Source organism: Pezoporus occidentalis, unplaced genomic scaffold (assembly GCF_034315485.1).
Source record: "Pezoporus occidentalis ecotype Australia unplaced genomic scaffold, CSIRO_AGI_Poc_V1 ctg122, whole genome shotgun sequence".
In the NCBI taxonomy this organism is placed as follows: domain Eukaryota; kingdom Metazoa; phylum Chordata; class Aves; order Psittaciformes; family Psittacidae; genus Pezoporus; species Pezoporus occidentalis.
In genome coordinates, this window is record NW_026913016.1 from 682,428 (window position 1) to 709,129 (window position 26,702).

Below are 26,702 nucleotides of genomic sequence, written 5' to 3' on the forward strand. Positions count from 1 at the left end.
TTCAGACTGTAAATACTCCAGTCTTTCAGAATTTCTTTGCTCTAACCTTTAAATTGCATGCAGATTTGCTCTTGCAATTAGTAGACAGCCAGTACAGCTTGCATCAGGAGCTGAGAAGTCACAGTCTAATGTCAAGAAGCAAGAAGGGGAGAAGGCTATACTTGAGTTGGAGTTGGCAGTTTTTCAAGCAACCACTTACTGTTTCTCTAGGTCTGAAGTTTCTTGGTAATGGAAAATGCTGCATCAATGTAATAATGAATGACGAGCTGAGTTCTGTCAATTAATCGTCAGCACTGGACAGAGTAGTGACATTTCAATGTGAATACAGAGAAGGAAGATCATTTTGAAACCAGTCTTCCTAGTGATGGAATGTGACGTGTTCAATAGGAATAACTGTTGACGATATTACCGGTCTCTCCTCCTGTGCAAGATCACTTTGATAAGTTAGCATCATTTAATGACTACTCGTGTGGGAAACTGCTGGCAAATCACAAATATCAGGTTAGATTTCTTTCGTAAAGGTGTCAGCAAATCCCTCTTTTCTGTGACTTTTTCTTCTTGATCTTTGCTAAGCCTATGGTTAGAGTCCTTGAGGAAGAAGCTCCAGACAGACCTTTGATTCAGCAGATGAAATTCGTGAATGCTCAGATTAAGTGGGAGGAAATACTGAGTGGAGTTCTGAAAATTTTTGTTTGCCTGCCAAGTTCCTAGAGAGACTCTACAAGAATGTTTACATTTGAATGAGTCAGTGAACCTGTTTAAATATTTAGGATTAAATAGTCTTAAACTGCTAGTAGAACTTGACTATTAGAACTAGTATTTGTGTTCCTTAACTCAATCTTATCTATACCATAGAAATATGTGTCCCTTACCCAAAGACCTGCCATAGTTGAATCAAAACCAGGGTTAGAACTTTCAGATTCCATGACCTAAACTCAGACTGCCCGAATATGCTGTCTAGATACTTAATTGTACATCTGATCTGAAAATCTGTTTCTATTGATAATGCACATCCTAGATATTATTCAAGTAATTTACAAGGCTGGCAGTATTTTCTGAAGCAGAGTGAATATTTTAACAATTCTCAGTAAACCTGAAAAGACCCAAATGTTTTTCTAACATTAGTTTTCAGAATGGAACTGTAAGAAAAGCATTTGAAGGTTTAAGCCAGAAACAGAAAGCTCCAATCTGTGTGCTGCTTTTTTTTTCTGAAATAAATCTTTTAAAATTATGTCAGCAAGGTTCTAAATTTATTTTTACTGCAATAAAAGGACATTGGAGTATTGTGTTTAATAAAACTTCTTCCTTTCCAATCACAGTCTGTTTAGTTTAAAAAAATAAAAATGTTTTGCCCAAGAATTATTATTTGAGGTAAGAAAACGGAAGAGCAGAGTCTAACTGATCACTTGACAACTGAATACAAAACCAAAATTGAGTGACCTTTGTGTTTATTGTTTTCTCACCCCACAGAAGCAACTAGTTCTGACTTTAGTATTGTGTATAGTTCCATAAAGTATTGTTGCAACAATTTGATATGGTGATTTTAACCACAGTTCTCTCTCTGCAGGGTGACACAAGCACAAATCCGTATGGAGGATGAGTCTCTTCCTCAAGGAATCAGTGTCAAGGTCAGAGTTTGATTTTGTACTGAGAATTTTGTACTGCTGTATCCAAAAGAAATAAGCTTTGTTCCATTTAGCAGTAGATTACTACATGCTAGTAGCTGTCAAGATAAGCAGAAAACCAAAGCTATAGATAGAAAAATTATACTAGAAAAAGAAATGTTACTTATGCGATCCACATAATATTAGAAGAACAATATGGTTTAATTGGGTTGAATTGCTCCTTTGGCTTACAAGGCTGATTTAACTTAGTATTAATTTCTAAATTTAGATGTTGCAGCCTAATGTTTCAATAACATAAACTTGTTAGAATTAAGTTTTGTAGCAGAATTTGAGGCAAAAACTTCCTCTCATTTTTCTATTTTCTTTGAACACTTTGCATGTAAAACTTAATGAAACATCATTCAGATTTTAAGCTTAATGATAATGCCTTTTAAGGTGATCTGTATGACAAATAAAACTGAATGACCAGCTTTCAAACTGATTGCTGAGGTCAGATGAAATGAAGAAGTTTCTTGACGTGTAACTGAGAAGCCTGTGGGGTAACTGGGCCAGATGAAATCTCAGATTCTGGTCTCTGTCTTTAATGAGTTTGTGTAATATAATGAGGGAACTGATCACTTATGGGACATAAATATTGGCAGGCTGATAGTCCAATGTTTGGGGTTGAGATATATATATATAGAGAGATATATATATATATATACTGGACAAAATATAATGGAGAAGTGTGAGAGAAGAAAATCTTGAAAGGTGAGAGAGTATTTGTTACTGAGTTGAATGTAACTAATAACTCCAGAGACTGGAGGTAAGTTATGGAAATTTTTTAGTCTGATAAAGTTTGTGATTATTTCTTCTGTTTAAAAAAAAAAAAAAAGGTGTTTCCTTGGTTGCTTTTAATAATGGTAGTTTGTTTTTTTTTCTTTCAGTGTAGTATTTTAGTGTTGAGAGATGTTACAGTTTGGGTTTGGTTTTTTTTTTAACATGTTAATTATGAGAGTAGAACACGAATGCTTTGCAGAAGGAGGTTACAGAGAAAAACTTTCCTGTTCAAGATGAATGGGTTCTGACCTACTGTGCGCTTGGAATTTAAAGCCCACATTTTAGACCCAGTATGTTATTCCACTAAAGGAATCTGTACAACTGAAGGGCACCCTGACTGTCCTTTTGAACCTCAGGCTTCACGAATCTTGAGCAAAAGTGGAATGCAGTTTTGCTGATGCAATTGGAAGAGCAGTCTGTGATGCTTTCAGTATTCATTATCATCATTTAGAAGTGCCTAAAATCCTCCATAAAATTAATGCTAACCTATTGATATAAAACATTGTTCTACAAACACCAGATGAATGAAGCCTGATTCCATACAGATTCATGTCCTTTGTCTCTCATAACCATGCTATGTGTCGTAGAAGACAGCATGTGCTAGAACTAGCTTTGACCTACTTGCTTCCTGACTTATTTCATAACATACATGTCTGATTGGCCAGCTGTCTACTGCCAAATAGATTGTGTCAGCGGAATCTTACTTCCCTTTCACTTACAAATTTGGCTGAAATTGGTCAGTTACTTGGTGCGTGGATGATGGGGAAAGAACTGGTGTGATCAAAACCGCAACTTTTCTTTAGTGATGACCAACCCTCCTTTCTGTTCCTCAGAATTATATATAAAGACATGTGTGATTAACTGCTATTTGTGTAAAGATTTTCATTCAGGATTAATTTAGGGTTAATGTCTGAAGTTTAAAACATTATCTATGTTTCTGTGCACATTTTTTCGCAGTAAGTGGTACTAATCAAAAAAGCAGTATCCTTACTACTGACATAACATGCTTCAGACTCCAAGCTAGACTTTATTCACGTCTTTGTTTCAGAGGCAGAAAAAATTATGCTCTGTAAGCAGACCATTTTGTAAGTCTGGTACTTGCTAGAAATAAACTAATGATGCAGTCCTCACTGTTACACGGTGAACTATGTAATGCCTGTGATAGGCAGAACCTATTCTTACTTTACTGTCCTGCACTTAACCTTCTGATCTGGCAAGTAATGCTGCTATATTTTTCATGTTCAGAGCCTGTTTTAATTTCAGAAAAGATAATTGGATGCATGCCCCATGAAAATTTTGCTATTAAATTTTGATACTACAACATTTTTTTTCTGATTTATGATATACTAAAACAGTAGAAATGTTGCATGAGATTCAGACATTAGCTTGACTAGTTTTAATAACTGAAGAGACCCGTTATTCTTTTCCTTTAATTAGAAACTTGTCATTGGTCCTTGGATAAGCTGGGAAATGTGTAATTATCTTTTTTCTTTTATTACATGTCTACTTACATAAAATGCAAATATTCTTAGGAAGTTTCCAAAGATTCAATTATTGTTGAAACACAGTTTCAAAAATAAAGGAGAAAGGAAACATTTTCTCAAGTTTCCATTTTCACTGTGTGAAAAAAGTATGTATTTTTCAAAAATAAGTATGTTCTTGGGAAGACTTTATTATGGTTTCTTCTTTTAACAGTAATTTTAGCACCTGAGGAAGAAGACGCACAATAATTTCAAGTTTTTAATGTATACTTTGCACTCTGTATTAGAATCCTGTAAATTCAATTCTATAAGTTATCAGTTATGTTGTATGGATACATTGAAAACATGACCTCATCCTTTAACTTGTTATATGGTACTTTTTTCCATGCATATAGGTCCTTTCTTTCTGGATCACAATGTATTCATTTATTTTAATGGCTTCCCAAGTATAGTTCTAGAATTAAAATACTGGTTTGTGCTTGAGAAAGGGAATGGTGTTTCTCTCTTAAAAAAAAAAAAAATCACTTTTTACTGTCCAAACGTATGTTTTTATCTCTGTCTAGGTATTTGATGTCATTTTTTATAATATCAGGTCTTGGAAGCAACGCTACTGTCAGCCCTGAAGATGCTGGATGTTGGGAAATGGCCGATTTTTTCTCTCTGTTCTCAAGAAGAGCTCAAGTTAATTCGTCAAGCCTGTGTATTTGGTAGTGCTGGTAATGAGGTGTTGTATGCAACTGAAAATGATGAGGTAATTATCCAAGAGTATATATGAACGTGACATACTTATCATTTATGCATAAAGTTACTCTGAAAGCCAGTACTATGATAGTATAACTGGAAAAAGTTGCATGCTAAAATGTCTGATTGCTAGCAAAATATTTCCAATTCAAATTAATGGCTTCCTACCACAATCAGAGGATAAAGAGAAGTTGGAGTCAGACATTGTGAAGGTGCATAGGGACAGGATGAGAGGCAGTGGAAAAAAGAATTTACCATGCGAGTGGTTAAATTCTGGCGGGGTTGTGAGATCTTTCCTTGGAGACTTGATTGACTGGCCATTTTCTTGAATCATCTGATCTGTTTAAACCTTTGTTGAGCAAGGAGTTGGACTAGATGTCCTTTGGAGGACATCCTCCATTCCATCCTAAATTATGATTCTATGATTGTTTTCTAACAGGTTTTTGTGCTTGGCATGAACTGCAGTGGGTGTTTGGGAACAGGTGACATGCAGAGCACTATTGAACCAAGGAGGTTAGATTCTCTATGTGGCAAAAAGATAGCCTGTCTGAGTTATGGAAGTGGCCCTCATGTAGTTCTTGCTACAGAAGGTAAAGTATGATCTGAATATATATTTCTGTATTTCAGATAGTCCACTTTAGTTAGTCCAGCAGATGGGGAAGGACTGTGCTGGTAACGTAAGAGAGAGAAATGGGATAGACATTCCTGGCTGTCAAGTCCAACATGTTTACATTGGTGAATATGACATGTCAGCTAGCTCTGTTCATAGGTAGTTCTTTTCAAAAGTTTATCAAGCTCTGCTTTGTTCTTTTTGCTAATTTTGGAAGTTTTCTTTACTTTGCAGTTAAGTTTGGAACTTCTGATTGCTTTTGAAATGCTTTAGTGGCTACATTATATGTGCCAACGGTGTCCTTTAGCTAAAATGCATCTTTTCTCTCCTGTGCTTTTTCTTTCCTGTGCTTTTGGGTGTGAGACCAGTTATGTTGCCTCTTAACCTTTTGTTTTGTGTTGTCTTGTTGACACTCTATTATCAACATTGTACTAGTGGCCCTTCTGTTCATAATTAAGTATGTTATTCTGGAAGACAAATAACTGAGTTCCAAGTGATGTTCTGTTAGAGCCTGCCTGATTATGTTAACGTTTGTCTCTTTCTCTGTTAATGAGAAGAAATCTTTTTGATAGTCTAGATTAGATGACCTAAGATAGGTGAGGGGAGCTGTGTTGTACAGGTGTGACTATTATTTATATTCAGTTACATTCCACTATTTTTTGCAGTCTTAAGAGTAGACCGTTCTAGATGCTTTTTATAGATGTATCTGTATTCTTCTGAGCTTTCTTGCTGGCAGATCTCACTGACACACTCATAGTCTTTTCCCAGATGATGAATTATTGCAAAAGAACACGTCCAAAACTGATCCTTGATGATTTTTACTCATAACTCCATCCCACGAATAACTTCTATTCCGCCTCTTTTAACCTTCTTTTCAGACAGCCATTACATATTTCACAATCCTTGTGTTAATTACTATCATCTCCAGTTTATGTTGTATGTTTCTATGTGGCTGTTTCACCTGTTTACTGGAATTTGTATTCTCATGTCAGTGAAAGGAAGGAAAGGTTTTTTGCTTTTGACAGGAAAAAGTAATTAGATTTAACCTGTTATTGCAAAGAAATACTGGTTTAGTGAGCACAGTTTGCCTTTGCAGTAGGGAACCTTCATAGGGATTCAGGAGTTTGGTGATCTTTTTTAGAAATCTGATGAAGTTGTCTGTCAAACCTAGCCCCTGCAATAACAGTATAACCTAGGTTTAGAAATTAGGATGATGATTGTGATGGACAAGATGAATGTAAGACAGTTATTCGTCAAGTCCTGCACCACTGTAACTAGAGGACACTGCATTTTAAACAAATGAAAGAAAGGGAGTACAAAAAGGTGTTAGCTTCGTGGATAATAGGGCAATATATGAACAAAAAAGAGAATAAAAAGTGCCTGGTAATATCTGTACTCTAGTGATTGTAAATGCTTGGAAGTGCAAAAAGTGACTAGGCTCATGTTTGCCTTAAACAGCAGCTTTTTTCTACTGCTAGTTGGAGACAGAATTTTACACTAGGTTGACCATCAGTCTAACAGAGTTAGACATTTCATGCATTCTTAATTTTACTAGCATGTTTTTCAAAATACAGAACATAACTAGTATGTTTAAATAATAAGTAAACACTATTATGTTTATTAATAAGTAATAATAAGTTTTTCTTACAAGCATCCTCATGCATATTTTAAAGGAATGAAAGCTTGTTACTTGAATTTTCCAAAGTTGAGAAAGTACCAGGGCAGACAAGAAATTCTGTTTTCTTGTCAGTTACAAAGAAATGGAAATAGGGACTCCTGACTGTCATATATCCTTTTTTCTTCTGTATTGCACTATTTCCTTTCTTTTAGCTATATGTTTTCCTTTACTAAGATTCTGGTGATACTATCCTGTTAGATTTGTGGTGAACACTATGTGAAGGTAGTATGGGTATTTTCCTGGGATTAAGAGCCCCAGAGGGCATATACATACATCTATATATATATATACACACTTAAATAGGCATATTGTTATTGAATTTGACTTCTCAGTTTGTAATTTTATGTTGTGTACTCATTGGAAAAACCGATTTTAAAACATCTTTTTACATTTTTATTATAGAAGGAGAAGTGTATACATGGGGTCATAATGCTTATAGTCAGTTGGGCAATGGTACAACAAATCATGGTTTCATTCCATGTCAAGTCTCTACTAACTTGGTGAACAAGAAAGTCATTGAAGTTGCCTGTGGCTCTCACCATTCTATGGTGTTAACATCTGATGGAGAGGTGAGAACAGCTGGAATAAATATCTCTTTTTCTCTTAATGAAATTCACATATGTGAGAAACAGGAAAATATTTTGCACTTAGAGCATTAGACCTTGCTTCTTGTTACCCTCACAATGCATTGCTAAGCAACACAAATGTTTGATAAAAATAGAAAACCTGTTAGGGTCTAGCTGCTTTAAGTGTATGCAGAACATTGACTTTTATGCCACATCTGCTTGTAATAACAAATCATAATGTGTTTGTAGAGAGCAGCCGGTTCCTTTCTATGCTATACGAAACTGTAAATGCTTAGTGGAGTTAAAGCTGACATAAATATACATCACATTCGTGTAAGGATTGCTACCCACCAAAGTAAAAAGTTTTCTGTCATTTAAGTTGAGATGCCATTAGTGTCCAGTTAGCCATTTTACTTTGGATTCTGGAAAAACAGAATTCTTCCCGGATTAACTCAATTGTCATCTTGCCTCTTACATTTGGTTGGAGGAACAAAATAGAATATATAAATATTATAAGTGGCATATTTTTGATGGAAACAAGTAAATTGTAAACCTATGTATCTTCCTAGGTCTTTAAAAGAATACATCCACTTTAACTCAAAATGCTTTTTTTTTTATGCATATAACTTTTATTTCTTGAATATGTACTTTGAACTGTTATATGGTAATTTTTTATGACAATTTTCTTACAACAGGTATACACATGGGGTTATAATAACTCAGGCCAAGTTGGATCAGGTTCAACAGCTAATCAACCAATTCCTCGAAGAGTTACCAGCTGCCTACAAAACAAAATAGTAGTTAATATAGCTTGTGGACAAATGTGCTCTATGGCTGTGGTGGAAAATGGAGAGGTAAGAAATTTTAAGTGAAATTTCTGACTTAATTTTGTATGATGTAATATCATGGAATTAGATCGTTTCAGTAATGAACTACTACTCAGAAAAGAAGTGTACTTTTCCAGACTCCTTCAAATCTACCTCCTTATACTGCTTGTAAAAACCTTTGTCATAAATTGTTCTGCACATTCTGACATACTTCAGCACACTTTCCTATCCATGCTGATTATGGTTTCTCATTTAGAAAGGAGGTAGAGTGAAATAGGGAAAATTGTTCACTGACATGTAATTTATGGCTTTTTGGTGTACGAGATTACTCATAAAATCTAGCAGCTGTTACTTTGTGTCAGCTATCGAAGTTGGCTTTGAGTTGAAGGAATTCAAGTATCAAATTTAAAAACAGTATTGTGGAGGTAGGAGACTTTTATAAATTTGGGGATTAAATCATATTGAATCTACATGTACACTTAGCATTTCAGATAGCTTCATTTTCTCATATGAAAATAACTAAGTTTGCATCACTGATTCACTGATTTTAAGAGCTGGTATATTCTAGCAAAAAATTAAAGTGCTGATTAATATGTTATCCCACTGCTGCATTCATAGAAAAATAAATTATTTTCAATACTAGAATCTTGAGTTATCAGGAGTGTGAGAATAATCAGTGAATGCTATTTTAATTTTCAGTGCTCATATATGCACAGTTTGTCTTCAAGAAAACAGAATAAAAGTTCATTTCATACATTTGTTCTACTGCAATACCCCTTGAATTCCTCTCATGCATTTTACCCTCATTGCAAAGATACTAAGAGAGTTGTAGTGTTCTTGTTGTTTTACTTTATATGAACTGAAGATTTTGGGCTGCCTACATCCTCACTCAAAGCATTTCAGTTTATGCCTAAATAGCTATTGACTGTTTGCAGTAGAACATATGTCACTGAAATTATCAGAGCTCAGTATTTTCGCTTTTTGTTATGTTCATCATAAAGCTAATAACAGCCCACTGAAACTGTTGTGCATAGCTCACAGTTTGTACTCCCTTTAGAGTGGTGTATTTTCTTTTAGAGGATTTTTGAATGAGAATTTAGCTCTTGGGAAAAGGGAAGTATTTGTGCTGAATTTGCTCTGTGCTGGGAAACACCCATATGAATCACTTATTTTCTACTCTTCATATTAAAATATTGTAGTCTTACATAATCCAACTCTTAAAGAGCAACATGAATATGGAAATTTAGAATTTTAGATGAGCATGCAGATGGTATTTTAAACAGCAATAGCATCCAAAATTTGTGGTGCAGAATAACATAGACAGTTGAAATCCCTATCTCTGTTTTTAAGGTCTATGTCTGGGGTTATAATGGTAATGGGCAGCTTGGACTGGGCAGCAGTGGCAATCAGCCAACACCATGCCGAATAGCAGCTTTGCAAGACATTCGTGTACAGCGGGTATGTGTGTGACACTCCTTGTCAAACCCTTTGGGAGCAATTGAATACATGCCAAGACATATGCTATGTTTGAAGGAGATAATCCTTTATCTCTCTGTTTGAAGCACTGTTTATAAGGATAGAAACATGTATCTTAAAATGGAACTCTCTCAGTAGGGGAGAAACTGGGATCTTGTGGAGTTCAGTAGGAATTTTGCCATTATTCTCTGTGACTTCAGGATTTTACGTACATAGGACTAGGCCATTAGAAATGTTTTTTCCTTTCCTTTTGTCATGGAAAAATTAAAAAAACAAAAATCCTGTTATTTTAGTAAATAAAAAAGTCTTCATAGGCTGCCCCATTCTTAATTAACCCCTTCTTTTTTGAGATGATGTTGCAGTTTAGCATTTTGTCTTTCTGGCAGACTGAGTATCATTTTCAGAATCGTACTCCAACCACAGTGACTAACTGGTCTTTGGAGTCTGAACAAATTGTTTCCAACTGCTTTTGGTCAACAGTTGGTAAGATTCCTTGGTTAGTCTTGATCTTGGGTGGCTGTTACACTTATTTACAAAATATCTGGTGAGCACAGGGAGGGGGCAGTTTTGTGTGGCTGGCAGGCAGGAGAGGAGCAGATAGGAAGACCTTGCCTATTTTTACAGTGGTAAGCTATTCACTTTGGAGCAGTTCCTCATAGAGCAAGGTCAGTGAAAGACAATCTGCCTTTTTCTGCATTTTTTTCTTCATACTGTTCATATTTGTCATATAACTTTCCTTGTATCTCAATTTCTAGCTATTCTTTTGCTTTACTCTTGAGATCATCTGGCAGGGTTCCTCATACATTTTTCCTCAAAGTCACCTCATCTACTTTGCTTCCCTTTTTAATAAACTTATCTGTATCTGTGGTTTTTGTAATTTTTTACGCTAGTATAGAATCACTTGATGTATAGCATAGCATGTATCTATCTGTATTAACTTACACAAAAATGAGATTTTTCTTTTTATTATTCTTTACAGGTTGCCTGTGGCTATGCACATACATTAGTGCTAACAGATGAAGGTCAGATTTATGCCTGGGGGGCCAATTCATATGGCCAGTTAGGTACTGGGAACAAAAGTAACCAGTCTTACCCTATAACAGTTGCTGTGGATAAAGACAGGTAATACTTATAGTCTCGCCGTCAGATATCAGTTGGTATACTCTCAGAAGAGCTACAGAAAATTATGTCATTTTTAATGTATTTTTTGGAAAAAATAACCTATCATGTTTTACAATAGTTCTTCTGCTAAATGTGAATGGAATTTTCACTGAAAGTCTGCCCCATAACCATCCTTGTGAAAGAGAAACTTAATGTTCTGAGACCGAATGTGTTATTTTCTGCTTCGGCTCATACTGTACTGTATAGGCCTTAATTGCAGTTTCTCTTCAGTGGTGTAGTTTCATTGTTTGAATTCAGCAATAAAGGCTTTATTGTCTCTGCATAAAAATTGCAGTTTAATATGCTACTTTTGACAAGAAGTGCACACAGAAAAACTGAAGAGTGGACATCTGCAGTTAGTGTTTTCTCCTATTAAATCTGGCTCATAACCCAAGATGGAGCAAAAGGGAGGAGCTCGCTCTTTGTCTTGTTGCCTGAAAAATCATGCTTAGATTTTTACAAGTTAAATATTTTCCTTTAAGACCTTGATGGCTAGTGGGGCAGTTATTGCTATTGCTGATGTAAAGCCATGCATTCATGTGGCGAGAAATTTGAATCTGTTCCTTACTACTGAGGTCATGATTTTGGCCTCATATTGTGAATAATAAGAAAAGTGAGATGTCCCTCTCTAAACTTGCGTCAATTATTGTATGGAAGAAGCAACTCCTCTCTGGTGATGAGACATGGCCTGGTGTTGAGCTTTTCTTTGTGTGTTCTGAACGTATTTCTTCATGTGTTTGTGCTTTGCTTACACTGTAACTGATTTTTTTCTAGACACTTCAGCTGCAGTTAAATTGTTACCACATTTCAATACCTGTATGTATTGAAAGGTATTCTATGCTGCCTTTCCCTTTTGGTGGCCAGAATATGCATTCCTGGTGTCAGTGAGGGTATTACCTCACTAAAGCCTGCAAGATTTGTACATACAGCTTTAAACAAGTTGTTTCCCAGCCCCAGGCAGCTGGGAAAACAAGTAAACAAGCAGTAGTCCAGACTGCAAACCAGTGGATTGTGTAATCCCCTGTGGGAGTTTTGAAATCCCAAATCAGCATTAGGATTAGTGAGATAGCCTAACCTAGCTAAAATACACTTAGAAAAATATTTTAGTGCTGTTTGGTTCTGATTTTAAATTTTCAGAATAAAAGTCCATTAAACTTAAGTAATGATAATTGTATGAGTAATGACTCTTCAGTGTTTTAATTTGAAGTATGTTTAAATTTTTGTTTTATAACTGTTACCAATAAGCAAGCAGGAAAACATTTTTTCATTAATTTTCAATTATAGCCAAAATGCAAATACCTGTTTGTTGTTTGTTGTTTTTAAAAAATGCCTCATTTCCTTCTTCATCTTCTCCAAGAAGATGTATCTTTTCTGCAGCTTACTGCAACCATTCACCTCACTGCCCAGCACCACTGACGACATTTAGAGACTTAAAACTCATCATAGCTATGTCTGAGGGGGCCAAGGGGGTCAGTACAGCATGTGCTGCAGCAGACAATGCTGCTCTGCTGCAACGTCTCCTTACTCCCAGGATGCTTTCTCACTTTCTCAGTGCACACTATTTGAAAAAATATTGATGGCCCTTTTAATTTTGCTATGTACCATTGGAAAACAATTGCAAGATTGGAAGTGCATGCGTGCTTGCAAATACATTTTGCACTAGAGAAAGACAGGAGGTGGTGAGTTTCTTCACTGCATTTTGTTCTTATGGGAATGACTTGCTTTTTTAATTTGTTTGCTTGTAAATTCAGAGTTATAGAGATTGCTGCCTGCCACTCTGCTCACACGTCAGCTGCCAAGACCCAGAGTGGCCAAGTGTACATGTGGGGCCAGTGCCGTGGGCAGTCCGTGATCCTTCCCCACCTCACGCACTTTGCCTGCACTGATGATGTGTTTGCTTGCTTTGCTACTCCGGCTGTTATGTGGCGTCTTCTGTCAGTAGGTGAGCTTAAATATTTCTCGTTTCAATGTCTTCTAATTAAAAACATTAGTGCATAAAGCACTTGCATGTATTTGAAGCTTAAACTTAGTTTCTCGCAGAAATTTATACTGGGAAGCATAATCGTAATCATATATTATATATGTGTAAATGGCAATATGGAATTGTAAAAACTGCGAAGGCCTGATGGCAGTGCTAATTGATTGTCTGTTTTATTGATGTGTTTCATTTCTGTGGGGAAATACCTTGGGCTTGGGGAGGATTTTTTGCTGTGCAGCCACTGAATGTTACTGTAAAATGGTCACAGGTGGAGAAGCCGAGCTTGAATTCAGAGACTTGAGGAGCCATGCAGAATGTTTACGAACCCTTAAGCTTTCTTTGATGCCCTTAAGTGTACTACTGAGAATTGAGGGAGCCAAATTCCAATGTTCAGAATTGGCCACAGGCACTTAAGAGTCTTATTATAAGTGATCATGACAAGGGCTTCTGAAGAGAGAGGTTGCTGGATCTTAGATATTTGGCCAACACTAAGGTCTGTCTTGTTGGCTTTGGCTAGAAAGATCTAAGTATATAGCATTGTCTAACAGAGACCTCATTCTTCAGCTACAAATGCAGTTCCATATTGGTCGCTAATGAAGTAACTGGCTTAGGTGACCTAATCAAAGATGAGACTCTTGGGGTTGTCTGTAGGTGTCGTCTGGGAGCATACACTAAAAGCTAAAATGCAGCAACTTGTTAATGTGTAATTTGAGCTGTACTGAGTCCATCGTGCTTCCTTTCCACTTCTCTACTGCCTATGTAATTGCTATTATGTCGCTGCATGCTTTTGTCTGACAATTGTAGAACACTCTTTGCTCCCTTGGTGCTTTCTGGTTGCCACGGTAAGGAGGTTCTGTTAATAGTACTCACATTTCAGCTTTGAGAGACTTAAGGATTAAATGGGGAATACTGTTCTCAGGAAAGTGCTTTGACAAAATTTGCAGTTTAGGGCACAGTCCAGAGACCCCCGTTTTCTCTAGGTGAGGCAGTTGTGCTTTCTAGGGTGGCTTGTTCAGAACTGTAGGAGACATGCTTAATTACTGGGGAAATTTTTAATATTGCTAATATTCATCTACTACTAGCTAGATGTAAATTGTGTTACTGAACTAAAATCCCAGGCAATGGAGTGGTTCATTCCATGTAGATACGTGTTTGTCAGTTAAGTTATACATGAAAGTATCTCTAGTATATTCAGAGTTTTCTTCCATAGGAGATGATTATTTTATGAATGGGACGTTATTAATATATGTATCTTCTTATGTACAGTAGCAGGGTTCTGGGGCTCTTCGTAGAATCATCTTCCATTTGTTCTTGCACAGTTAAAATATTAATTCATGGTATTGGAATTTCTCCTCCACTTTTCTCTTGCCTTTTCTTCTCAGTTTAGTGCAGAGAATATTGAGGAATTTTACAAAGGAGAGTGGAACAAAGTAAAAAGCATAAACTGCCTCTTTTTCATTCCTCATAGGGAAGACAACTGTTTGAGACTAAAAGTGCCTGTTAGGTTTTACAGTGCTCATTTCTGCAAATTCATCTTTTCTTATCTTCTTTTACAAATGATAATTTCAGTCAGAAATGCTGATCTAGGTCATCTAAAAGAGTCCTGATTGGGATTATATATGATTATTCCTCTAATTATCACCTTTGTGCTGAAGACTTCCAAGTAACGCATTTATTAATAAGCATGTTGCTCATTAACACTCAGAGATATTCACTCTCTCTAATGCAGTGTGGTTAAGACTATATCCATAGCTATTTCCCAACACATCTTTTACTGTGAACAGTACACCCAGCCTCCTTGCACTCTTTCACACCTTGGAAGTTATTTTTGACTGTAGCACCTCTTCATATTTTGGGGGTTTTGACATTGAATTCTTGGTCCCTCTGGAAATAATGTTGTGACATTGTGGCAACATTGGTAGCAAAGCACGAGGTAAAATCTTACCAGAGGAAAAGATTGTTTTATTTTTAAACAAAATTAATTTCAGATGCACTTTCAAACCCACATTCTCATACGTGCCAAATGGTCTGTCCAGCATCCCAGCACTAAAATGTGTATTCAGGTGATCTGAGCAGGGCTCCTTGTGGTGACACTGGATAAAAGATGCTGTCGATCAGCCTTTATCATGTGTCCTTGATTTTTTTTGGTTAGATAACTCTGTGCTGGTTTTGGATATGCCTTTTTGCATGCTTTAGGAGCTGAGGGTGACTGGTCTCTTCATCCTGTCCCACCTTGGCGAGTTGTCAGGACTGACTCACTCTTGTTTGTCTATGGATCTGCAGGTGGTGAGAATCCTCAGGCAGCTGCATCCTAGGATTTTAACATCTGCTGAACTAAGTGCTATGGACATCTGCCATGCTTACAGCCCTTCTCCCTTGGTTGTATTTGGGTGCTTCAACTCCCATTCATTCCTTGTTTGTGGCAGTTCTTATGTTTCTAATACAATTCTTAGCACTGACTACTAAGGAGCTTTCTTGGTTTTGTGCCTTGTCAGTGTGAATTGTCTCTTCATTTCCTTCCTTTGGTTCCCCCTTAGCTGCTGTAACAAATAAAAGCACCTGTTTCCCTCCAAGAATTTCCTAACTGAACTTCACTATATTCAGTTTACCTCTGCTCGTTGTAGAAGTCATCATCTGGAGATATGTATTGCTGGATATATGAATTGCCAGTTAGCTTTGAAGAAGAACTTCAGCTTTGCATTGGTTGGTAAAATTGTTACTTATTCAAATAGAAGAGGTCTGAAGAAAAAAACATGCTGTAAAAAATAAGAACTAACAAAGTATTTTAGAGTACTATTATATCAGAATGATTTTTTTATTATCATTACATTAGATTCTCCCCAATCCTTTTACCTGTCACCTGGTGCACTTTGATGATTATTGCCCAAATTGGGTAAACCTGAACATAAGTGACATCATTTAAATGAAATGAAAAGTAATTGTGCTTAACGAAGGTTAACACTATCCAAGTGTTAATTTTTTTCTAGAGCTTATGGTGAAGGTCTTTCCATTTCCAGTAGAATATTATTCTTTCTTCTAGCTTGGTAGGTTGTAGGACCTAGCATTTATGTAATTTTTTGTAGGGAACAGCTTATTACTGACCCACAAATAAACCAATACTGTGTATTTATATGGTAAGAAGGCAAAATGTTTTCTGGGTTAAGAATGAGGTTTGGGGGGTGGCTTATTTTTTAGTACTGTAAAAGAAAATAGTTCTCTGAGGCTACTAAATATGATAGAAACAGTTGGGAAATCAAAATTTTTATGCAGACAACAGATGGCTTTTCAAGGATATCTGGTAACTTCATAATGCAAGTGTCATGCACAGTGGGAAATACCTTTGACACAAACAGGAATATGCAGACATTCACATGGAGTGCTTCTAATACCCTAAGTCTAGGGAAAACACTTTTTGTATAGAATTGTAACTGCTGGTATTTACCATTGGGGATATTGTACTGGGCAGGTGACCTTTTAGGTATCTTAGAATAACTATCATTTTTCATTTAGAATAATTTACCCAGTGATGCCTGATAGCATTTGCTATTAGATGCAGCATTAAACTTCTGAGACTGTGTTAATTTTCTTTTTCTGATCTTTTATAGATGATTTAGAGGAATTGGAATTTTTTTTTTAACAGAGACATAGTAAGGCTTGAAGAAAACTATCCTTTATTTGCTTTTCTGAGGGTTCACACTGAACACATAGTCTGCTGGGTTTTATTACTAGCCTTACAGGGGTGTATTTATCAAGAGTGTTAATGGCTGACAGATATCCGGGATGTTATCATGAGAGATACCTGTATTACTTACCATTTACTATTAATCCCCCTTTTTATTCTAGAGCCTGATGACCATCTAACGGTAGCCCAGTCACTAAAGAAGGAATTTGATAACCCTGAAACTGCAGACCTGAAGTTTCTAGTGGATGGAAAATACATTCATGTTCATAAAGTTCTTCTCAAAATTAGGTAAGGCACAAACTCTATAGTTAAATACAAACTAAACTGGATAGTATAGTCTACTGTGCTGAGTAACTACTGCTCAAAATTCTTGACTTACTCTTGCAAACTCTCTTTTCCCTCAGTCATGGGATTCACCTGCTGTTCTTTCACTGTTGCTCTCTATTCTTCATTTCCTTGCTGCTTGGAATTTTGAAACATGCTGCTTACTACCAGCCTTTTCATCACTTCCCTCTGTCCAACATGTATTCTCTTTCATGCTACCTAAATGGCCTTGACCCTGATTTCTAATAACCTTTTTCTGCTGAGGAAAAGACTCGTTTCTTTCTGCTGCCTTCCCAGTAGTTTGAATCAGTTTTTCCTCCTTCATTTGCTTAGCTTCCTCCACTGGGATGATTTGAGGGTTTTGTGTCTATTCTTGCCTTTCTTTCCTTCAACAGGACCCTTCAGTAAGCACTTCTGTAGGTGCTTTTCAGATTTTCCTTTTTTATCAAACTTCTTATCCTGCTTGTTTTATCAGTGAATTTGAATTTTAAGCTGGCTTTTGTTTGTTTGTTTGTTTTACAGCTTTTTTTTCCCCTCTCTTTTCTGCTCTCCTCTTACTACTGCACTTACATTTATTACTGTTTTCTTCCCTTTACTGGTATCATTGCTTGTATATTACACTCATGCCTGTAGTCCACTGTCTTTGCAATGACATCTGTCAGATACCACTTCAAATCTTGTGTATCCCCAAAATGTTTCTGGGGTTCTTTTTTCTGATAATCAGACTACATGTAACTTTCCTTGTTCCTTTTTGCCCGCTCTACTTTTCTCGCATTATATGGCACTGTGGGAAGAAAATGTGAGTCTAATTGTGAAATGGATTTAAATGTAGGGCATTGTCAAAATAATATGCAGGCACAGTCTACAGAATTAATATTTTCTTTAAACCTTGTAGTCTCATGATGCAACTGGATCAGAGGATAATGTATTTAAAATGCTATTTTGCAGCATTCAGCCTGTTCCAGAGCATTGTAATGAATGTAGTGCTGGTAAAAGTTCCTTTTCATCATCCAGCCATTTCTTTACTACTCATGAAAACTTTTCTCCATCTTGTTCTCTGCCTGCTGTTGAGCTAGATCATATTGTTGGTGGTTATTACCTTGCCATGGTGGTGAAACGGCTGGGCAACACCTAGTTCACTGAGGGGCTGGGCAAGAAACATGTCTGCAGAAACAGATACATTTGAGTATTTGGGTGGGATTTGCCTACTCTCCATTTAACCAGCCAAAATGAGGTGTCTGGTCTGTCTCTTCTGAGAGATAGAGGGAGAGCGACACTCCAAAGGATGAGTCACTCCAAGGTGTTTTGCAGGCTTAAGGATAAGTACCAACTGATTTTTATTTATCTACTCATTTATTTTTTGAGAGCGCAATGGCACCACCTTCTCTCTGACTTCCTACTTTTGTGTGGTCCCACTGGGAAAACAGACCATTCCCAGTGTCTGCTCCACAGCTGGATGGATAGCATGGTCACCACTACTTAACCTGAGACTCTGGGAGACAAAGCAGTTGGGTTTGGTCTGCCTCTTCCAATGCCACAATGCGGTAAAAGATATGGCAGAAGCCAGATAATGAGTTTTTAATTTTTTTATGGATTTGACTTGAGGTTTATTTATTTTATTAAAAAATGTAATACTGAGATAAAGTTCTTTAAAAAAAAAAAGAAAAAAATTAAGATCAAATATGAAGAAGTTAAATTAAGTGATAATGTCTTTGTATTTGAGTAATGCTGTCTTTCCAATGTAGACTTATCCCAGAGATGTTAAAAGGAAACTAACCTACATTTTACATCAAAGTTTTAGTAAAAGAAAAGCACATTCTGCTGCAGGAGAGTTTGAAAGTAAGTAGTGTAGTACAAAAGAGTCCAATTAAGTTGTGGCTTTTGTAGGAAAAGCTAACTGAGGTGATGGTGTTCATTTACATTGGCAAAGTGTTGCAAACAATGCAAATGTTACAATAGTTTTCTTAGGGAGTAGTAAGTTCTGTGAACTGTAAGTTGCAGTACAGCTGTCAAAGGCAAGGCTTTTTCCTTGTTTCTATCTTGTCTGTCACAAAAGTATTCAGACTTAGAAGAAAACGGCGGTGAAAGATCTGGATGAGAATGCCTTAACCTTAAATATTTTTTTTAATTCTTACGTATAATGGTTAAGTCTAAATCCTATATGGACTCTTGAGACTGGAATAAATAGTATCTAGAGTATTAATAATTTCCCTCCTCACCAGGTCATGTTGGAGAGAACAGTTTGAAATGTGAGAATTGTCTAAATTAATTGTAAGCTTTATCTGCTGTGAGTCAGGTAATAAAATTCACAGTTAATGTACAACATATTTAAGAAAATTACATCAAAACCACACGGACCATCCTTAAGGATACTGGAAGTAGAAATGGAGCCTACCATAAAATACTAATAACAGAAATAAAGGAATATTCTGAATTACATATTTATAAAGCTTACAAGCCTTATAAGGCTTAAAAAATTTAACATGCTAAAACTAAGAAATCATGTAGCTAGAATTTATGGTTGTGTATTTAGTGTGTTATGACTGATTTGGTTTTTTTTACTAAATTCTTGCTGCAGCTCATATTTCAAGCTTAACTCTCACAGCATACAATCTTTGTTCATGTTTTGTAGGTGTGAACATTTTCGTTCCGTACTGAGTAATGATGATGAAATTATAGAAATGAGTGAATTTTCCTATCCTGTTTACCGAGCCTTCCTGGAATACCTGTATACAGACAACATTAGGCTCCCTCCTGAAGATGCAATAGGTATTTGCCATAAATGGAAATAAGCCTAGGTTACGGTTTCTGAAAAGTTCAATTTGTATGTCATAACAGGATGAGGAAAGCAGGGCTTGTTAATTTTAGTTTGTTAGCACTTAAATCTTGAGTTTGTCAGATGTCAGGAAGAAGGAATGCAGTAGCAGGAAACATGCCCAAGGAGAATGAGTGGTGGGAATCAGTGAGATCAAAAATGCAAAATGTTCAAAAAGAACTCATTGTTTCCTCATATTAAGAACTTTTTTTTCTCCTTAAAAAGGCAATAAACCCCTAAAACTCTTCAGTTTGAGTAGCTGTGGTGATTTGATCATGAATGAAAAGGGAGCTGTCCCCTGGAAGTCACTAATCGATACCTACAGTGAGATACAATACAGTGAACAAGGTGACAGAACACTCACAGAGTAATAAAAAGGTCCAGTTTTGATGTCTTTTGAGGACCTTTAAAAATGAACATTTCATTTAGGGGAAAAAAATAGAGTAAGTCTTTGATTAATTCAGCCTATAACAACAGGGTAACTAATTAATTTGAAAATAAATTAATAAGTTTTGCACCAGGATAGTTAAAGCTGTATGAATTTTCACAGGACTGCTAGATTTGGCAACACTGTATAGAGAAAACAGATTGAAAAAGCTTTGCCAGCAAACGATCAAACAAGGCATTTGTGAAGAGAATGCCATTGCTCTTCTTTCTGCAGCTGTCAAATATGAAGCTCAGGTAAGGAGAACTTCTCTTCAGGCAAACAGTTGTCTTCTGAGAAATTAAACTGTTTTAGCATTTCACTGATGAGGCACAATTACTGCAATTGCCCTTTCTGGCTTCCCAGATGTTTGTTTCTCCCATTTTAAGCTATTAGAAAATTGGAGCTACTAGTGTTTTCTTCCTGGCTTTTTGGCCTGCACTTGTGAGTCAGGATTCTTAATGTGCTTCCTGCCTTGTCATCTGGCATGGCATGGCATGGCATGGCATGCAAATTTCTCACTGCTGTTCACTTCTCCACCTTTGGATTTTGCATTGCCTGTTTGCTTCCCGAGTTCGCCGCCGAATCATTTTGTCTGCAGGCATCTGCTACAGTCATTCTGGTACCACCTTTTACAGGCAGTGGGAGAATTTACTTGTAAAGCCCTTCCTTATTTACACTTGTGCTTATATTAAAAAAAAAAAAAAATCCACTTTTGCCATGTTGTTTACAATGAATCATGCTGACATTCAACAAATTACCTATTGTTATTCCTCTCCCCGTATCCTGTCTTCTGGTCTGCCCTTGGCTCTGGAATGTTTCACTAGCACTCAACCTGTTATCAGCAGTACTGCAAGCACTGTTTTCGTAAACAGACAAATACTTTCAAAGTTGTTTTACATTTCTCAACTTCTTAGTGTTGTGCTGATTGTGGAAATAATGTATGGTGGATTTTATTATTTAAGAAGTCTGCATATGTATTCTAAGCTTAGTAACTGTTATTATAACTGAGTATTTTAGTTAACAATCCAGATCTTTCTGTTTGACATTTCTCCTGCTTTACAAACAGAAGATTATCTATTGGAAAAGCCAAAATTTGTAGCTAGTAACAATGTTTTTTAAACATACTTAGATTTTTTGCTTTTGCCTGGCTGTGAAATGTAGGGTGAAGTTTTAAAGGAGGAAAGGCTAGAAGTATAATACAATGGCTTGATAAACAGTTCCAGGTACAGGAAGCAAGTAGAAAGAAGGGACTGAAGTAAAAACTGAGTTTAAAACGTTGCAGTAGTCAGCGTGTAGGCAGCGTACTAGATGAGATAAATTTGTGTAGGGCTTGCAAACAGGAGTCTGAAAGTCAGAAAGTTTCGTAAAGATTAGTAGATAGTAAGATTATCAGCTGCTGGTTACAAGGCAGTTGTAACCAAGGTATCAGGAAGGCATGAACAGCTGAGGCAAAGAGAAACTGTACTTTCAGTGTGTTGTGGTGGTAGAAGCCCAGCATACAAAAAAAGACTGGACAGGAAGGGAAGACATGGTGGTTTGAACCTCCTAACAGCAGTTTTCATTCAAAGTTTACTTTGGAGTTTCTCCCTTTGCAGGCTTTTCAACAGTTTTGAATGTCTTCAAAGCAGAAGTACTTTTGGTTGACCTGTGTCATATAAAGGAGTTTAAAAGTAGTTAAAGATACATTTAGGTGTATTGTGAAGTAATAGAACTAGCCAGGACAAAGTACTAGAGTTTATAATGGCTGAAGCACAATAAAAGGGATTGGCTAGATGACTAAATGCGTGTTACCCTCCTCTTCCTTCTATGATTCAGTGTTTTATTCTGTACACCTAGTATTGTTTCAAAACATGTAACATTTTAACACAATCACTGGATGATGAATTGGTTCACCTGCCCCAGGTGTAGCATGTGCCAAACTGAGGAGTTTGGCACATGGCAGCAAGGCACAAAAGTGCCTTGTTGCCCTCCTTCCTACAGCCACAGCTCAGGCAGGGCTGTAGTAAAACTGCTTCAGAGAAATGCAGCAAAGACTTCTTCATCAAAGACATCGGACAGTCTCTGTCTAAGGAATCATGAAGTAAGCTGGGGTCTTACAGAGGTACTACATTAATATAGTAAAAACTGTTTTGAGAACCATGTGCAGTGTATCTGCACTTCAGTAAAAAAACTGCCCAAAGAAGAATTATGAAAATGGCCTAATATTTTTGAAGTTTGAAAGGATAGAGTTAATTGTTCATTAAGTGTGAACACTACAAGTTATTTTAAAGCATACTTCTTATACAGCACTGTAGAAAATTTAATCATCTCTATACAACAGAATTAAAACCCAGTATTTCTTGAAACTGCAAAATTAGTGACCAGGATTCTATAGTATCTATGGTCCTCTTCATAGATCAGCACCAGAAAAGGCAGCTGGTGTTATATTCGTTTACTGTAAAAGTTCACACATTGACTGTAAAGCAGGTCAGGTGTGGCAGTAGCATTTCAGGTGTCTGCTGAAACTTAAGCAATGTCTTTGACCTTTTACTTTGTTTTTTTATTTCTTGTAAGTTTTTAATTTCTTCTTTACTTACCTTCCCTTTCTTGCTTTTCCAGTACTCTTTGAGGAGAGAGACAGTTTACTTCTGTGCATTGCTGCTACCTTACTTCTTTTGAAGGATATTTTGTGCTGCCTGGTCTCTGTTAAAGCTTTAGTTACATCTTGACACAATCTAAGGAAGAGATATTAAAGGGAAATACACAGTTTTTCTGCTAAACGTCTTTGTAGTATTCATCCCTGGCTGTAATGTCTGTATAGTTAAGATAGAATAAAAATGACATGGATTAAGAGACCTCTTTTTGCTGTAACCCTTGAAGAGTTGATAGGTCATGGATCATACTTCCAATTTAGACTTGCCTTGCTGGTGGCTCCAGCTCTGCTTGCTGCGGAAGGCAGCAGGTTGTTGCGTAGGAACCAGATAAAGGGGATTGACCCAGTGCATGGAAAGGAGGACTGCCACTGTTGTGAGGAGTCTTCAGTGGGCAAAATTTACTGTGTGAAATCATGGTTGTACGGCTTAACAGCTTGTATCTGTGCTGTGCTGCATATCTGAACATCCTGCTGCAGCAAGACAAGACAGAATCATTTTCACCATCTAGGAGTCCCAGTTTCTAGATAGGGGGACACAGATCCTGGGTTCACCAAGAAAGACATTTGTATCCTACCATTCTGTTTGTGTTCAGTAAGCATCATCAAATGTTACACCATATTTTCCTTTTATCTTCAGCAAGACTAGGGTATCTGCCCTTGTTCACAGGACAGCTACTGTATTCAGTGCAGGGAGGAAAAGAAAGGAGCCACTGATGCTCTAGTATCTGGGGAAAGTTGATGGTTTCCCTTATTAATAACTTTTCTAATGAGCTCAGGAAATGTGATGGAGTTCTAGGGTCAATTCAGGTGGTTAATCCTGTTTTCTTGGTTATTGAGGGGGGTTATTGAGTAGTTTGTATGAACAAATTTCATCCTATCATTTATGATCCAATCAAATAGATGAGAAAAGGGATTGGTATTGTAAACAATCTGGGATATTCTCTGCTAATTGAATGACAGATCTAAACTGACAAAAAAATAATTTTGCTCTCAGTCATTCATATTACAAATTACCTCAATTTGTTCCTAGGACTTGGAAGAATTTTGCTTCAGATTTTGCATAAACCATTTAACTGTTGTTACACAAACCCAAGGCTTTGCTGAAATGGACCACGACCTCTTGAAAAACTTCATTAGCAAAGCAAGCAGAGTGGGAGCATTCCGAAACTGAGGTCTGACTACCACCCTGCTGAGGAGTGTATCCTTTTCCCTCCTGGAAAGACATCTCCTTTGGATCCATGGTCAGAAGGTGCAAAAGTTTGGAAAGAAAGACTCAGTGTCCATCAGCTTAGGAAATGTGTAAAGTCCACTAACGTACAGATTTTGTAAAAGTGGTTACATTATAGATGTGTGCTGAGAGTTCATTGCCAACAGTCAGAATTTAACAACAAAAATGTAATGCAGTAACTGCCCTCTCCCACTTAGAGTCAAGCAAACTAAGCTGTCATCTTGTCTGAGTTTTTTTCTTTAAATGACCTGCATTTGGACACTGACCTGTTTGCTGCTAAAACTGTTGTAGTATATTTTTATCAACCAAACTATGTTAATATGCCATAATGGGCTGCTGCTTGCCTGGTTTATCATATGGTGAAGATAGATACAAACTTGTTTTTCTGAACATATGATGAATATAAATTGTTTAGGATAAGAGGCTTTCTGATGGGTAGGAGGATGTGTCTCACTTGGCATGTATTTGGAGTGTAAGAACATAAGCCATGAAGAGCTTGAGCTGGACATTACAAGTTTTGAGTTCCTGGCACTTGTGACCATTGTTACAGACAGAATGAAAAACATCTTCCTTTCCATTACACCAGGCATGTTCCCTGGCACCCCAGTGGGCCAGGAAGCATCCACAGTATTTGGCTGCACGTGAATTATTGTCCTGTGTGTTTTGGTACTGAGAAGGCCACCTGTTTGCTTGTTATCAAAAGAAATCAAAAAAAAATGTCAAGGAAAGGGAAGTTCCACGTGAGGTTTGTTTTCCTATTTTACTGTCTATCCCCAGCTAAACCACCTTAAGAAAGATGGGGGAAAAGAGAGTTTTGAAGTGGTAAAATGGCTCTTACAATTAAATCATAAGAGTGGAACTAACATTATTTTCCATGTGGCAATAAGGACACATTGTCCAAATACATTGGTTCAAGTTCTCCTTTGTTCAATGCTGGGAGGTACCATACCACTTACCTTACAGGCCTGTTCTAGGTAAGAAGAGCTGCCCTCTGGACTTGCCTCTCTCAGGACTGCTCATCAAGGGGACCAGATGGCTAAGGCAGAGTAGACGCTTAATTTCTAACAGACTAAAGTGAGTTGACACCCCCACCCAATGTTGCACAGAGGGAGGTCTGCCCCCTTACAGAAGACACTGAGCTTATGAAGCATTTACTTGAATTTTTCTACTAGATAACTGTGAACTGACCCTCAAGAAATTATTTCTCTTATATTTTGACTGATGAAGTGGCCTTAAGAGCCGTTTGAGGCATTTTACAAATGGAGAAGGTAAAAAACTGGGTGACCAGGCTCAGTTCACTGATATACTTAGTCTTGTGACCTGTCATCAGATCCTTGCTGTGCCACAGAATCGTTCGATGACTTTTTCTAATCCTTAAGTGTGGTTTCTAAGAACCTAATTCCCTTAAATGATTGCAGCCTCATTTCCTCATTTCTAAAGTAGAAATAACTGTTATTGTATTGGAGGATCTCTTCTCAAATAATCCCGTTTCTTGAGGTGGAAAAGGAGACGTATGTCCTCAGACAAGATGAGTAGTGAGTAGTGCCTCTCTTCACATCAGTCCCTGCGGGTGTGAGTGGAAGGGCAAGGCATCCAAACAGCAGAATTTACTTAGGAAGGGAGACATAAGCAAATTATTTTGGAAAACGCTGTGGTAAAAAATTACTTGTGTTTGAGACTTTTACCTCACTTTCATTAGGAATATATTGGATCATCTCCTGCTAACAAGTGCTCCTGCCACCCTCTCAGTGATTAGTACAACTTCCTCCAGCAGCCGAGGTCCATACTTCAGCAGCTGTGTCAGTATTTTGTATTCAAACAGAACTGGTTGAAAACTTCCCAGCAAATAATGCTGTTTCATCAAAACCACAACTTCCCTGGAGATTAGCTTTGTAAGGTGGTGCTGAATAGCACTTCACTCAGGCCCACAGACAGTGGAACAGTACCATGGCAGGGCACAGCCTTGCTGTAAACCTTATATGCTATAGCCCAGCATATAACATATAGCATAGGCACAAGGCAATTCTACCTAAGCCAAGGCTGGCCAATTCCAGGTGTTTTGGTTAGGCCAGGGATGGCTGAAGTAAATCAGCCCCTTTCAGCACTCAAGAACTGCCAGGTTCACCTGATGGCGCTTTCTTAGCTATAGCAGCAACACAGAAAGAAGGTGGCCAGCTACCAGCTTGTACTGGCATTGCACTGGTATACAGCCAACCTCACCAGGAAACAGAACCAGCTGGGCACCCATTCCCCTTGCCAAGGCCTTGCCATCACTCTGGCCTTCCCAATATATGGACTACAAAAGGTCTCTCTTACTTAAAGAACCAAACCTGTAACTGTGAAATGGTTGTTTTTAACCTGAGGTCTGATTAAAAACATTCTCTGCTCAGTAGTTTCATAGAGGCACCGTTCCATGGAGTGACAGCAGAGGGGAGCAAGGCCACTCTCTCAAGCTGGCTCAAGTTCAAAACCAGTAGTTCAACCACAACTGTACTGCAAATTGCATGCTTTCTTAGCAAGGCATTTTTGGCTTAATATAGCCAATAGTGCCACTGGGTTTTTTTTTCAAAATATTTCCTTCCTGCTCATAATTTCCAACCTACTTGTACACATTAAAACCTCACTGCAGTTT

At 37.2% G+C, this 26,702-nt stretch overlaps 2 protein-coding genes across 4 annotated transcripts in view; one reads left to right on the forward strand and one right to left on the reverse strand.

Annotated features, from left to right (window-relative positions):
- RB1 (RB transcriptional corepressor 1) overlaps window positions 1-26,702 on the reverse strand; it is a 217,540-nt gene that overhangs the window by 114,760 nt on the left and 76,078 nt on the right. The gene's annotated exons all lie outside the window — the stretch shown is intronic.
- Window positions 1,527-24,915, forward strand: RCBTB2 (RCC1 and BTB domain containing protein 2). 3 transcript variants are annotated; one of them, XM_062607352.1, is made up of 13 exons: window positions 1,612-1,628; window positions 2,352-2,375; window positions 4,518-4,676; window positions 5,106-5,256; window positions 7,357-7,523; window positions 8,216-8,374; window positions 9,698-9,805; window positions 10,803-10,945; window positions 12,736-12,926; window positions 16,806-16,932; window positions 19,601-19,737; window positions 20,334-20,464; window positions 23,873-24,915. In XM_062607352.1, exons 3-13 carry the CDS (start codon window positions 4,551-4,553, stop codon window positions 24,011-24,013), a joined length of 1,581 nt encoding a protein of 526 aa, XP_062463336.1. In that variant the 5' UTR covers window positions 1,612-1,628; window positions 2,352-2,375; window positions 4,518-4,550; the 3' UTR covers window positions 24,014-24,915. The 3 variants fall into 3 exon arrangements, with proteins under 3 accessions (XP_062463335.1, XP_062463336.1, XP_062463338.1); XM_062607351.1 differs by lacking the exon at window positions 2,352-2,375 and having other exon boundaries at window positions 1,527-1,628; XM_062607354.1 differs by lacking the exons at window positions 1,612-1,628; window positions 2,352-2,375 and adding an exon at window positions 2,412-2,430.